Below are 13,946 nucleotides of genomic sequence, written 5' to 3' on the forward strand. Positions count from 1 at the left end.
GCACATGCTCTCTCTCAGTGGCCTGTAAACAGTTTGCTGACCGAGGCCAGGCCTCCTCTTTGCGAACCTCAACCAGAACCAATCCACAGAAGAAAGGTCAGCACTGTACACTGACTCTTCACACACATTTATTTGACAATAAAAGTCTTGAAACTTATTAAATCCTTCTGATTACTCATCACTCCAACATTAAAAAAAAAAAATTTTTTTAAATCAGCTAAAAAAAAAAACTTGAAGCCACAAAGACTGTGGATCAGTTTGAACAAACTCAGGCCACCTGTGGTGTTCTTCAAACATCATGTTTTTCCTTCTTCAAATGACTTCAGAGCGACAGTACTGGGTTCCCTTCAGACTCTCCTGACCTGCTGGAGGCATGAACGTGCTGCAAAGATTTTACTGATGCAACAGAGTCAATGTCAAATGTCAAATCAATGTTACCACATCAGTGCTCTGCTCAGCTCCACAGGTAACTGAAAGGAAACGGCACTGTTTACATACTCCCTGTTCTCTTTTTTAAATCACAACCTTTAAAAATAGAAACCATCAATATCATACGCATAAATGGATCTTTTCAGCTTTCAGTTTCACATATCCCTAAATTTCATTTACAGGACTTTTTGGAAATAAGGTTGTATAAAAACATTCAAAATTTAAAATGCTCAGTTCTCTCCAAAGTTAAAGCAGATTGTCGCGAGTTTAGGGCAATGGTTAAATATTGAAGGTTAAACCAAAAATCATAACTAGAATTGATCCCACTCCGGGCTGTGGGGCTGGAGCCTATCCCAGCTGCCACAGGGTGAGAAGAAGGGCACACCTGAACAGGTAACCAGGCTGACGCAAGGCTAACGCAGAGAGACAGACAACCTTCACACTCATGTCAGCGGACTCTCCACCAGCTGCTGAAGCAAAAACCAATTGTGGCACCTTGAGGGAAAATACATGTCACTTAAAGGAGGAGGAGTGCTCAGAGCTGAGAAGATTCAAATGGAAGATATCTGACATTTTATTTGAATCAACTAATCTTTAAACTGACTGTTACAGATTTCATGGAGGAAAAAAAGCGGGGGGAAAAGAAGGTGAAAACACAAATTGGGAAAAATATAGCTACAACATTTGTGTATACGGAATTCCTGAAGACACTGTAAGAGACAAACTATGGGAGTTTTTTTAGAAACGTTTATTAAATTGGAGTTGTCCCTAAGTGATACGGAGCTGTGAATGCAAAGAAGTCACAGAGAGAGACCCAAACCACAGAATCCAGAGAAATTCAGTTTCTCTGTCGATTTGACTTTCCCTGGGTAAGGCTTGACACTTTAGTTTAACAACACTAAATATAATTTAGTGTAACCATTTCAGTTTAATTTTACACTGGAAGTTACAAATGTCTGCCTTAGAGAACTTGGAGAATAAGCCACTGTTCTGGAAGCTTGTTTTCCTGTTTATTTTGACTACTAACTACTTTGTAATACTTTGATTATTCATAACCTTACCGAGGAGAGGCCCCTCGTAATGCAAGAGCTTTCCTCTCCAAAAGGTTTTTGGGAAATTCTGATTTTGAGTAGAAACCACCATTCTCTCATTTGTTCTGTTTCAGTTAAAGTTCCAAGTTTTGTCAGATGTGTGTTGTGTTTTTTGTCACCCAAGGTTTACAATGTAAATGCTGTTTCTTATACAAGGCATGTCCTTTCAGCAGTATAGTTTACTAACACTTAATGTCAATGAGTTACAAAACCCAGTTAAAAGATGTAAACTTATTGCTGGAATGAAAGAGGAAAACCATCATATAATTCTTTGGCAGGAGACCCGCTTTACCAAAAAAGGGCACAAAAACCTAAACACCCCAGATTGAAATACATATTTTATTTATCAAACACAAAGGGACCCAATAGGGGAGTTGCAATTCTAATTTTAAAACAAATTCCTTCCAGCTGAGGAAGGACTATATATTTTGGTAAAAGGAATTCTAGACTCTAAAGTAGTGATGCTACTTAACATCTACAGACCTCCTGGACAACACAAATCATTATTAAGGACCATGTTTGATTTAGTTGCTACAGAGACATCAGGTGTTCTGATATGTGGTGGAGACTGAAATGTACAATTACACCCTACCTTGGACTCCTCAAACTTATCAAAAAATCAAAATCCTGAATCTCTTAGTACTAAAACAATTTGAATTCAAAGAACAGATCATAGGTTGTTTGAAATTGCTGTACAGTCGTCCAACTGCCCAGATAAAAAATAATGGAAATCTGTCTAGGATTATTACGCTTGAGAGAGGATGTCTTCAGGGGAGTCCCCTAAACTTTACTTTGTCTGTACTCTTTATAGAGCCCTGGTTCAATAGATTAGAGAAGACAAGGAAATCGAGGAGTGGAGTATAAAATATGCTTATATGCAGATGATGTACTTTTGACCTTGTCCAATCCGGACTCTAGCCTCCCTAAATTGATGACTCGTCTTAAACAATTTAGCCAATACTCAGGTTGCAAATTAAATATACAAAAAACCCAAACTCTAACTTGCATCTATGTACCAAAAGAAAACATACGTAAAATGCATAATTTCAAATGGAATACTAACAAACTGACGTATCTTGGAGTCACCATAACAAAGGATTTGACAGAAATTTATAACTTAAATTATAACGCTATCACACAAAATATAAAAGTGGACTCAGGAAGATGGGCACCTTTGACAGTTTGTCTGTATGGCAGAATAGAAATTGTGACCATTTTTTTCTTCACAATTTTACCCCGTGTGTTGTTTCTTTTTCAGTCCCTGCCAATTGAAATTCCCCCGAAACAACTTAATGAGTGGAAAAGAATGATCTCACAACTTATTTGGCGAGATAAAAACCAGGGTACAACTTGAGACTCTACAGTTACCAAAAGACCAAGGTAGATTGTCTTTACCTAACCTGGAGGACAATTACGATTACAGCTTCAGTACTTGGTTAGACTTTGTGATACTAGATACGAAGCAAAATGAAAAGATTTTGAACTTACCCAATTAGACAGGTTTTACAGTCTTTATTGGGTGATATAAGCCTACAGGAAAAACACGTGTACACTAAAGTAGCTTTAAACATAGGGATTAAAGAAGGTAAAAACTAATAATTTAGAAAGGAAAGTGTAAATACTAAGATGGGCAGGATATGATACAGACTTTACACTACCACAAAGGACTTGGAAGGGTATTACAGCATACTGTAAAATCTCAGCCAAAACAGATATGGGCAGATTCTTACCACTCAGTGAAACTTACAGGTTAAATAAAACTGCTTTTTATAGACAATTGAGACACCACTTTAATAAAAATAATAAAGTTGTAAGGTAGTGGGTGCCTCATTGACATATTTGTGAACACCTAGAAAGGTAAAGTACATAAAAGGCTGATCTCTAAACTATTCATATTTACAATCATTCAGGAAGCACTACACCCAATATGTTAAGACCAAATGGGAGAAAGAAGACAAACAATAGCACGTCAAGGTCCCCTCTTTGGAGGGAATATTCCTGGAAGAATAACATTAGATTTTTCATTAACCCTAAAAATAAACCACTTCAGAATAGCAAACCTGAATCTAGTAACTGCTGGAGACAATGTGGCAACACCATGGCTGATCACTATCACATATTCTGGACCTGTCCTGCTATTAAATCTTATTGGAGAGAGAAAACAACGATTAAAAAGGTAAAAGATATTTTTGAAATGGAAAACATTTACCTTTTCTCTAAGACTCTGTAAAGAAAAATTTCAAAGATATGGTCATACAAAATGATTTTCCCATCTCAATCTCTTTTCATTTAACTTTATTTCCGGGACCTTGTTTAGTGCTCAACTGGACTTTTCTCCATTTTGTGCTGAATGGGCACTTGTGTAGACACATACAACAATATGCAAAGTTTGTATGTATGTAGGTATTTGAAGGTGTGTGTATATGTATGTAGGTGTGGGTGTATGTGTACAGTATGTGTGTATATATGCGCATGTATAAAGGAGCAAGATGCACTGTGTATTTCTAAAGAAAAAAAATAAAGTTTGAAAAAAAAAGCAGTGGAATTGAGCAAAGGTAGAGGCAAAGATTAAATGGTGGAAGTTGTAGAAAAATAAATGTTGTACAGAGTTCATGGAGGAGGTGAAACAAGCTTTCGGTGGCAGGTAGAGTTAACAGAGGACTGAGTAGTGAGAGGAAAGAGGACAAGGAGACTTAGTGGAGGAATGAGGAACTACAGGAGAGGTTAGCAAAGAAAAAGTGGGTTGATTGAAAAAAGTAGACAGAAGTACACAGGCTCAGTGGACAGCAATGGTAGAAAAAGCTTATTGTGACCTGTATGTGAGACTGGACACCAAGGAAGGAGACTGGCTAGACATAGAGACCAAGCTGTTTCAAGGACTGAAATGTAATAACAAGTGAAGAGGGTGTGATGTGATGTAAGCAGTACATGGAGGAGATGATGAATGAAGAAAATGAGAAAGGATGACAGTTAGTGAATGTGATGTTTGCCTTGAGAGTGTTGATGAGGAAGTTTAAAGAAGGTCAAAAGGAGCTTCACTGTGTCTTTGTGGGTCAGAGGGATCAGATGATTAGCAGTTCAGAGAGGAACTGCGGTAAGTAAGGAGTGGCAGAGAAGTCTGTGATGGTGGTGCAGGACATGTATGAGGACAGAGACAGTGGTGAATTGAGTGGTAGGAGTGACAGGGCGGTTAAAGGTGGAGGTGGGATTACATCAGGTATGCTCTGAGCCCCTCTTGTTTACTGTGGTGAAGGACCGACTGAGAGATAAGGTCTGTGGACTGCGATGTTTACAGATGACGCCGTGATCTGTAGTGAGTAGGTGGAGGAGAGCATGGAGAGGTGGAGGTATGCTCTGGAGAAAAGAGGAGCCAGTAAGAGGAAAACAAAATGCATGTGTGTGAATGAGAGGGAGACAGATGGACATGACAGGAGTACAGTCAGTGAAGGTGGTACCACTACCATTATGAAAACATGACCAACTTTATAGAGATTCCATTTTGTCAGAAACTTCCTGTCAACTGTAGTGTTCTGTGCTATTATGAATAATGGGGAGGTGCTGTGGTACTACAACTGCGTGAATCCTGAGTAGAAGCTGTCCTCTGCTGTCCTCTGCGGCTCTGGCCTCGAGTCCTCCTGGCCAGCTAAATGCACTTTAAGGTGCCCATTAAGCGAGCGTTTGGCCTGGAAACTTTTCCCACAGACCCTACAGGCGTATGGTTTCTCCCCGGTATGGATCAGCATATGTCTCTTAAGGTCCACATCCTGCATGAAGCCCTTCCCGCATACCTGGCACAGGAAGCGGCGCTCCTTGTTGTGAAAGCGGACATGTGTGTCCAGGGTCTGTTTTTGGGTGAAGCCTTTCCCACACAGGCTGCAGGAGAACGCCCGCTCACCCGTGTGGATTTTCAGGTGTGTCTTCAGGTTGCCACTCTGGTTGAAAGCCTTCCCACAGAAGCTGCAGCTGTAGGGTTTCTCCCCAGTGTGGATCCTCAGGTGCATCTGCAGCGCCGATTGGCCCGGGAAGCACTTCCCGCAGATGCTGCAGGTGCCGCCAGCCTCGCGGTGAGAGCGCAGGTGGGCAGCAAGGCTGTCAGAGGACTCATAATGGTGTCCGCAGAGTCCACAGCGGCAGTCCGTGTCTTGCAGGTGAGTCGCCACGTGTTTCACTAACAGGGTCTTCCTATCAAAGGTGTCACTGCAAACTTTGCAGCGGAAGGACGGTATTGAAGTGCGGTTCGTCTTAATTCTGAGGCTGTCGTTCTTCTGATGAGTTGCCATGTGTTGCCGCAGACTGTTCCGTTTACTGAACTCCTCACCGCAGACACTGCAGGTGTGCACTGCTGAGCTCCTGTGCTCCTCCATGTGGCGCTCCAAAGAGCTCATGTGACAGAAGGCACGGCTGCACTCTTTACATTTGAAGGCTTTCTCTTCTGCGTGGACACGCAGGTGTGATGTCAGGTTGCCCTTCTGACTGAACTTCTTGCCGCAGAAGTTGCAGCTGTACGGTTTCTCTCCTGTGTGCAACCGCACATGCATTTCCTGGGCCAGGATGGAATGGAAGGTTTTCCCGCAGAAGGAGCATGTTTTGCTTTTGTCCTGGTGCATCTGCAGATGAGCCTTCAGGCCATCGGCAGAGTCCAGGCATTCCCCACAGTAACCGCAGCGAAAGTCTGGGTTGCTGGCACAGGTGTGCAGGACGTGTTTGAGTAGGAAGCCTTTCCCTTGCAGTGCCCGGTCACACACGTGGCAGCTGAAGCTCTGAGCCAGACTCGAGCGCCTCCGGTTGCTTGTGACACTGAGCGCCGGACGGCTACGCTTCTTCCTCCTGAGAGGTCTGAGAGTCCGCCTATGTTCAATCCAGTCACTGTCCGGGTCTCCATCGCTGCTCTCAGAGAGGGGTGGGTGGTAGGATGGCGAGGGCGAAGGAGGTGATGATGGACAGGAAACGTTGCTGCCATCGTGCTCCTCTGGATCGGAGGGATCCTGGTCTGTGGGGTCGTTTGGGTCATACAGCGTCACTGACTGCAGAGGATCTGAGGAGGAAAACAACAGTTGTCAGCATCAATCAGATCAGAACACCTGAGATGCACCTAGTGATGGCTGAGTTATTGCAGCTAGGGCTGGGCAATATGAGGAAAATCTGATATCACGTTTTTCGGGGGGGGGCTACATCACGATACACAATATATATCATGATATGTTAAATAACCTCCAAAAACAAATGCTATTTTCATATAGTGCCCAAAATTGCACTGGTATACTCATTCAAATCGACAATTTATTTTTTTTATTTTTTTTATTTTTTTTTACTTAAACACAAAAAAAATGTGAATAAATTGAAATATTTTATTTTAACCAGTCAAAGGTTTTTCACAAGTGACTATACATTACAGTATAGGTATGTCCCAATTCATAGGCCGCATAGGACCTGGCCTTCGCGGTCTATGTGGGCCAGGTCCTTTGAAAGCCAAGTAAGCCAGAAGTGCGAGGCTGTTGAATGGGTCGGTCTAGCTTTCAGATTTGCGTCACCAGCTGTCGCGGTGGAGTTTAATAAACTCAGCCGTCTGCTCCTTGCTCGCTAATATATAACATGACATTGGAGTAAATTCTCGACCATCTCACATTTCTGTTTAACCATTTCCTGTTTGACGTTTATTCAGCTGTGTGAAAACTATAACTTTAATCTCAGCTAAACCGATTTACTCAGAAACAAATAAAACACTGAAAAAAGGACCCGACCCATCCTTAAAATCTGGGGAAATGAAGAACACAGTTGTTGGCCGCATTTGGAGCAGCTTTCAAATTATGACAGCCTTCGTCGCCTGGCCGTGAGGTAATTGGCCTTCAAATGCGGCCTCTGAAGGATGCGGCCTACGAATTGGGACATACCTTATGTCTCTTTCTGTGGTCAACAATAGACCTTTAACAAGCAAAAGATCATAGAAACAAAAAGTACATCAAGCAATAAATTCACGAGACAATAAAACAATTGAGATGAAAAAGGTGCTCTTTTGTGCTTATAACATATAAAAACTGTAAAATAAAAAATGTGATGACCTCAAATTACAGAAATAAAAGTCTAGAGAGCGACCAAGAACCTTTATAGGTAATTGCAGCTGGTTTATTTAACATTTTCTTTAGTGTGTGGGGAGACGCTGATATGTGGAGTTTAAAACATTCTTAATTTTGTAGTGGATGACGTTTCAGCTGGTAGAATAAATTTGTGGTACTGCTACCTTTTGCGGCAATATTTCACTCTAATATTTCCATGGCAATTTATACCCGATGATTGCGATGAAGTCATTTTTAACCATCATACGTGGAAAAACTTGCGATACATTGAGTATATTTGATATATCACCCACCCCTCATTACAGCATGGAGCATTTTGAGATATGTTTTGATCCATTTCCTCAGAGGCTGCTTTCGAAAATCAAAACATGTACTGAATGAGTGAGCTTGTTAGATGAAAGTTAGACTGACTCAATGCTCCACCCTGTGGTGGAAACCGGTATTACAGTAACTACAGTAACTGACCCCAATGGTTCTTTCTTCATATTCTGTTTTAGTTACATTTACACGGTTTTCAACTCCTTTTAAAAACTGGAATTTTAATTCCTTTACTCTGATTTTATTTATGATAGGTCCTGACATCAGCTGGATGAATGCTTTCAGATGTAATGCAGATCGAAGCACCTTTATTTCCAGGTGTTACTCAGTCCAATCCAACAGGTATGATAATGCCGAAATGCCAAGTGTTTGGTCTACAGAGGGTCTTTGATTTTGAAAAAAATAAACGGGATTTTCTGTGCTCTTCCTGCCCTCCTCATCTACTTGGTGCAGATCAATGCAATTTACATTAACATATGGACCATTTTCACCCCAGAGCACTGAGAATCACCAGCTTTGGTCTGAGCATATGTGATCAGATTCCTTTATTTGGAAAAAATGAACACAGAATCAGGCTGTGTGGTTTGTGTTAACCTGATGCGGAAGCATCTTTAATTTCTGACTTAACCTGCTAAGATTTCTGGGCTGCTTGGAGCATCAAACATACATCATACCCGCGGAGCAGTGAACAGTTTAATGTATATTTAATGTATATTTTTAAGATTAATATTGTCATGGTGATGATTCTGAAATACTTTAATGCACATACCTGCACACTGCACAGTCACCTTAATCTCAGCTGTCCTCTGACTGGCTGTTTGCACAATGGAGGTATTTCCTGTGTGTAGAAGAACCTTGGAGTTAAACCAGAGGAGAAACAACACACAACAATACACTGGATAATAATATAACAATATGTACATGCAAATCCTAAAATCTGTCCCACCAGCAAAACAAACACATTTTAATTCCCATCTATAAGATGACTGACTCATGAGTGACCATAAAAATCCACATAGGAAAGCTTAAAATAATCTATAGAATGTTTTTCCATGAAAAGCAAAGACATGAAAACATGTTTTAACCTGATGGAGACCTCCTGTTCTTTAAGGTGGGCCCCTTTTAAAGAATTTCAAACTCCCCACGCAGCTCAAAGCTGCTCTGCTCACAACAAAGCTGTTGGACCTTTTTAAAAGTGACGCAGCAGCATTGAAAAAATCCAAGTATGCAAATATCGCTGAATCGTCATTGTCACGCTCACGATTTCCACATAGAATTGTGCGTGTGCACTGTTGGTAAATGAGGACCACAGCCTGTGAACACACCTCACCGTGCTATCAGCTCTGTTACACAAAGCGGAAGAAGCATGAACATGCTCCACAAACAGCGCCGTCTCTTCAGAACCAAAAAAGCGTTTAAAGTGGACTGAAAAGTGGAGGGAACAGCTGATGACCCTCAAAGCCTTTTTTTTCAAACACATGTGCAGGTGGTTACATATGGTTAAAATAATTCAAATGCAGTAAGTATACACATTTTTCATATAAATACAGTCTATAACTTGATTATTGTCTGTAGCCCACATAATTACACACTTTAGTTACATAAAACATGTGAGTTTCTGTATAGCCTGTATAATAAATAAATATGTAGCCCAATAAGTATAAAACCCAGAAAGCTACACAACATGGGGCGGTTCATTTACAAACACAAGTCTAACTTAAGTTTCACACAGTTTTTTGTTAGAAAACAATCACATTGTTACAGCTTAAATTACACAAAATGTCAGAAATCTGCACTGTCATGAACAAAAATTTAAATCTAATTTTTCATGATTTGTTGGATGAACCCTCTGAGGTCTGAAATACAACCGGCCATTTTTGACTCCTTTTGAGTTTACGTTTGTATTTCACCCCCAAATTGTTTCATTTTATTTTTTCCCCTTGCCTCGTTTGGTATCTTTCTTTTCAGCTCAACTGAATTTAACTGTTTTTTTTCACTGACATACTGCATTAGTATTACTGATCTGAAATCACACAAAGAACTTAAAATCCTAGTAGTATTTCTTTACTGTAAAAAAAACCACAGACATGTGGAGTAAATTTTTATAACTTGAAATGCAAATATAAAATGTACATTTTGGAAACATAAACAACAATTTATCTAAAAATGCGGCCAATAGACCTGCCGTTTTTTTATTTTGTACAACCATTTAAAAATATTACTAAAACTAAAATGAGAGAACAATCAGGTGTTGCAATAAGATGCCCCACAAATGTTGTGTGCCAGTAAAAACAGGAGAACAGCACAGGGATAAACCTGCAGGCCTGACAACAGGAGGTGTATCACTCCGCTGGTTTTCTACTTAGTGACAGTGTTTACGTTGCAAATGTGCCTCTGTGACATTAATTAGTGCCCTCACTGACACACAAAACAAAACGACGACTACACAACAGAACAACTACACAACACAACACACTAAGTATACACTCCACACTAAACGTCACAAAACTCTCCCCTCTTCCTAAACAACCAAATCCCACGTGTTGACTTTTTTTTTAATTGGTCAACATGGTACATTTTTCCACCGATAGGAAACATGTGGCTTTATTTCTTTCTTTACCGTTTTTGCGCTGTCCTTAGAAAACGCTTAAAACACACACACACACAAACGTGACGACAGTATTTAGAAAAAAGCATGGCTTATATATATATTATCATAACTCTGGATTTACTGGCCTGTAATTAAAATGTAAAAACTTTGAAGTCCAAACTCTCAATGTGGGCTGAAATAGAGACTCAGCGTGGCTGCAGCTTGTTGCTATGTCAGCTTACATCAGTCATGTGATTTGGAGGTGCAGCGTGTCCGTGGACCACGCAGGGTTAATAACACTCACCTTCCTTCCATTTCCACAGTGTAACATCCAACCATCTGTGTAAAAAGCGAAATTCCCAAGGTGTTGTTCAAAATGTGCTCTGGCACAATCATAACCATCACTTGCTACCAAAAAAAAGCCGGTCCTGCTATGGACTGAACCATTTGTTAATGGTGGAGGGGGGAACACTATGCAATATATTCAGTTTTAGCATTTATATTCACTGTTGACTGTAACTACGCTCAAACTGTTAATGCTATCTTATATTAATAAACAACACTGTCATATGCAAAACTGGGGTGGCAAGGGATCATTTTAGGGTGGCACTTGCCACTCCATGCCACCCTTCTAGATCCGCCCCTGGTGTTACACGTGCTGGAAAGCAGTGTGAGTAAAAGCATCGGCCCCAACAGACTGAAATAGTGCCAACCGCCAGTAAACCCTATGCAGAAGAAGAAGAAGAAGAAGAAGAAGAAGAAGACTGAAACAGTATTTCTGCGGTGGCGCTTACACTGAACCTTTATGACCGATGAGACTGCAAAAGCTTATTAATTCGAAGATCAAATATTTCAGATTTCTGCTGACTGGAAAAAGAGAACGATCAGCTATGTCTCCGTGGAGCCAGTAACTCATTAATCGGTGACAATAACCAGCTGGTTAGCCCATACCGAGGGTCCTGTTTGTGTTCTGCGTGGGTCCTGCTTGCGTTTAGCGCGACACTGACCTGCCGCGCGCAGCCGGACTTCGGGCTTGAGCACGGCATCGAGCAGCCTCCTCTGACGGCAGATCTCCCGCTCCGAGCGCTCTACTCTGTCCTGGTACTCCGCCACGGTCTCCTCCAACAGAGCGACGATCTCCTCCGCGGCCACCGTCAGCCGCTCGGTCAGCAGCGCTCTCATCGTCGGGAGCTCGGCTGCTTCTTCTCCCTTCTCCAGCCGCAGCAACAAGTCTTCGGCGGCGGCGCTGATCCGCTCGTGGACCGACACTCGCAGCAGCTGCACGGTGCACATTCTGCGGCTTCTCCCTGCCGGGAGCCTCCGGGACAAAGAGAGCCAGCAGGAATGTAAACACGCTGCGAGTTCCGAGTCGAGGAGCGCGGTGCGGAGAGAGCGAACAGCGCCCCTGCTGAAGCGGAGGCTGTCGGAGTCAGAGGAGAGTTCCGGAGTCTCCTTGCTACTTTCTGGTTGTGCGGGACATTTTTAGCCAGAAGTTAACGGCATGTGAGTCAGCAGCTGAAGCTGGAACAGATCAGAAAGCCCTGAGAAAAAGGTTTCACATTCAGTGATAGCATGGTTTACTCCAAATCTCAGCAGGGTCATTCTGGTGATCCACTGACAGGTGCCCCTTCACCTGTCAGTGGATCACCAGCTTCCTGACTGACAGGCAGCAGCTGCTGAGGCTGAGGAGCATCACAATGCCACACACAGACCATCAGCACCAGCCTGCCCCAGGGGTGTGTTCTCTCCCCACTGCACTTCTTCCTCTACTCTGATGACTGCACCTCAGGAGAACCATCTGTGAAACTCCTGATACAGAACAATGACAAGTACACATGCAGACAGGAGGTGATGCAGTCAGAACCTGGAGCTGAAGCCTGTGAAGATGACAGTAGACCTTTTGGAGAGAGTCTATAAACTACAAACTATTTTTAGTTTTCTTTGCTCTTTTTTTTTCCATTTTCTGTGTCCTCCTGCAAGTCTTTTGATCTTTTTTTCAATCAGCCATTTCCTCCTCTCGTCAGACTCCAGCTCTGTCTCTGTGGGGCTGCCTTCTTCCTACAGCCTTGTGAAGAACAGGTTCAAAGTATTTGAACTTCGGACTGATGTACTGCAGTTGAATGGCCTGCATTTGTATAGCGCTTTTCTAGTCCATAGGACCCCAAAGCGCTTTACACTACATTCAGTCATTCACCCATTCACACACTGGCGATAGCAAGCTACATTGTAGCCACAGCTGCCCTGGGGCGCACTGCAGTTGAGTAGAACTACTTACTTACATTTCTCCGCTCTGAGGTGTTCTTCTGTAAATTGGACTACCGGACAGGAGGATCTGAGGCCCCACCGCATTATTTTTGGTAAGTTAAATGTGTTTGTAAGATAATCCGTAATTTAGGTCCTTAGCTAGCTACCTAAGGACCTAGCTAGCTAAGATGAGCACTCGGCTGTCGGGGAAACATGTTTTGTAAAGTTCGTTTAGCTACCCCGTGCAGGTGAATGGATTTACCCTGACTAAAGAAATCAAGAGAAACGCACCGGGCTGCTCAGTGACTAACCACGGTTACTGTACTTTTATTATGAGTATTATACTGTAAGAGCAACGGGCTGGACTCTGCTTCTGCTCCTGTGCAGAGCTGATTATTAAATATGTGCAAACAGCAGCATGTTTTCTGTCGCTTTCCACATGTGGAAGGACATTAAAGCCAACTTTTAAATTCCCCTCATTAGTCAATAGCTACGGATTAAATAGCAAAGCCCGATACTTATGTACTGAAACCAACTACTTCCGCTTGTCAGCTTAACTTAAAATGTTACATTTTTCCCCTGATTATTTTTTTTAGGTTTTTTTTTTTTTTTTTTTTTTACTGAGTTTGTTACAAATATTCAGGTTAAAAAACAAAATATTTTTAATGAATTATGTTCACAAAGTCACATGTTCAGTACTCTGTACAGCTTGCATCCTTTAGGACAAATAATTTGAAACGTTAATATTTCTTGATAACACCTCTGTATGTTGTGACCAGGATGCAGCAGCAGACTGAACCTCGACTGAAACCTGCTCCATCATCTCATCTTTGCAGATGTCCATTTATAAAGCATCAACAACTCAAAGGTAAACATGATATTAGAAAAAGTGTTAGTAAGGCCTTTAAAACAAATAAAAAAATAAACAGCTGTCGGCAGAACTGTAGGACTGAACAACTTCAGATCCCGAGTGTGTGAGGCCGGAGAAGGATCAGCTCTATTTCAGATTTGAGAGATAAACTTAATATTTCAGTTTGTGATGATTCTGTTCTGTTTGTGATTACAGGAGCCGTCCTCAGATTCAGACCTCAGCACCACCCAGTGACAGCAGACAGATCATCCTATATCTTCAATCTTTGTAGTAACTCCAAAATTAACTGAAGAAAACAGTACAAAGATTAAAGTACCACATGTGCTGTC

General features: G+C 41.8%; 1 protein-coding gene and 1 long non-coding RNA gene across 2 annotated transcripts; one reads left to right on the forward strand and one right to left on the reverse strand.

The window, feature by feature from the left end:
* Positions 1-1,845: 1,845 nt before the first annotated feature.
* On the reverse strand, positions 1,846-12,045 carry LOC309699601 (uncharacterized protein). The gene is made up of 3 exons (XM_082522692.1): positions 11,510-12,045; positions 8,682-8,750; positions 1,846-6,555 (listed from the first exon to the last, which is right to left on the reverse strand). The coding sequence occupies exons 1-3, from the start codon at positions 11,793-11,795 to the stop codon at positions 5,087-5,089; spliced, it is 1,824 nt and encodes a 607-aa protein (XP_082378818.1). The 5' UTR covers positions 11,796-12,045; the 3' UTR covers positions 1,846-5,086.
* A 775-nt stretch (positions 12,046-12,820) lies between these two features.
* On the forward strand, positions 12,821-13,937 carry LOC309699431. Its single transcript, XR_014274344.1, has 3 exons — positions 12,821-12,859; positions 13,526-13,614; positions 13,813-13,937. It is a non-coding gene; the product is annotated as an uncharacterized lncRNA (long non-coding RNA).
* The last annotated feature ends 9 nt before the right edge of the window (positions 13,938-13,946 follow it).

Source organism: Aulonocara stuartgranti, assembly GCF_965226115.1.
Source record: "Aulonocara stuartgranti genome assembly, chromosome: 22".
Classification (NCBI taxonomy): domain Eukaryota; kingdom Metazoa; phylum Chordata; class Actinopteri; order Cichliformes; family Cichlidae; genus Aulonocara; species Aulonocara stuartgranti.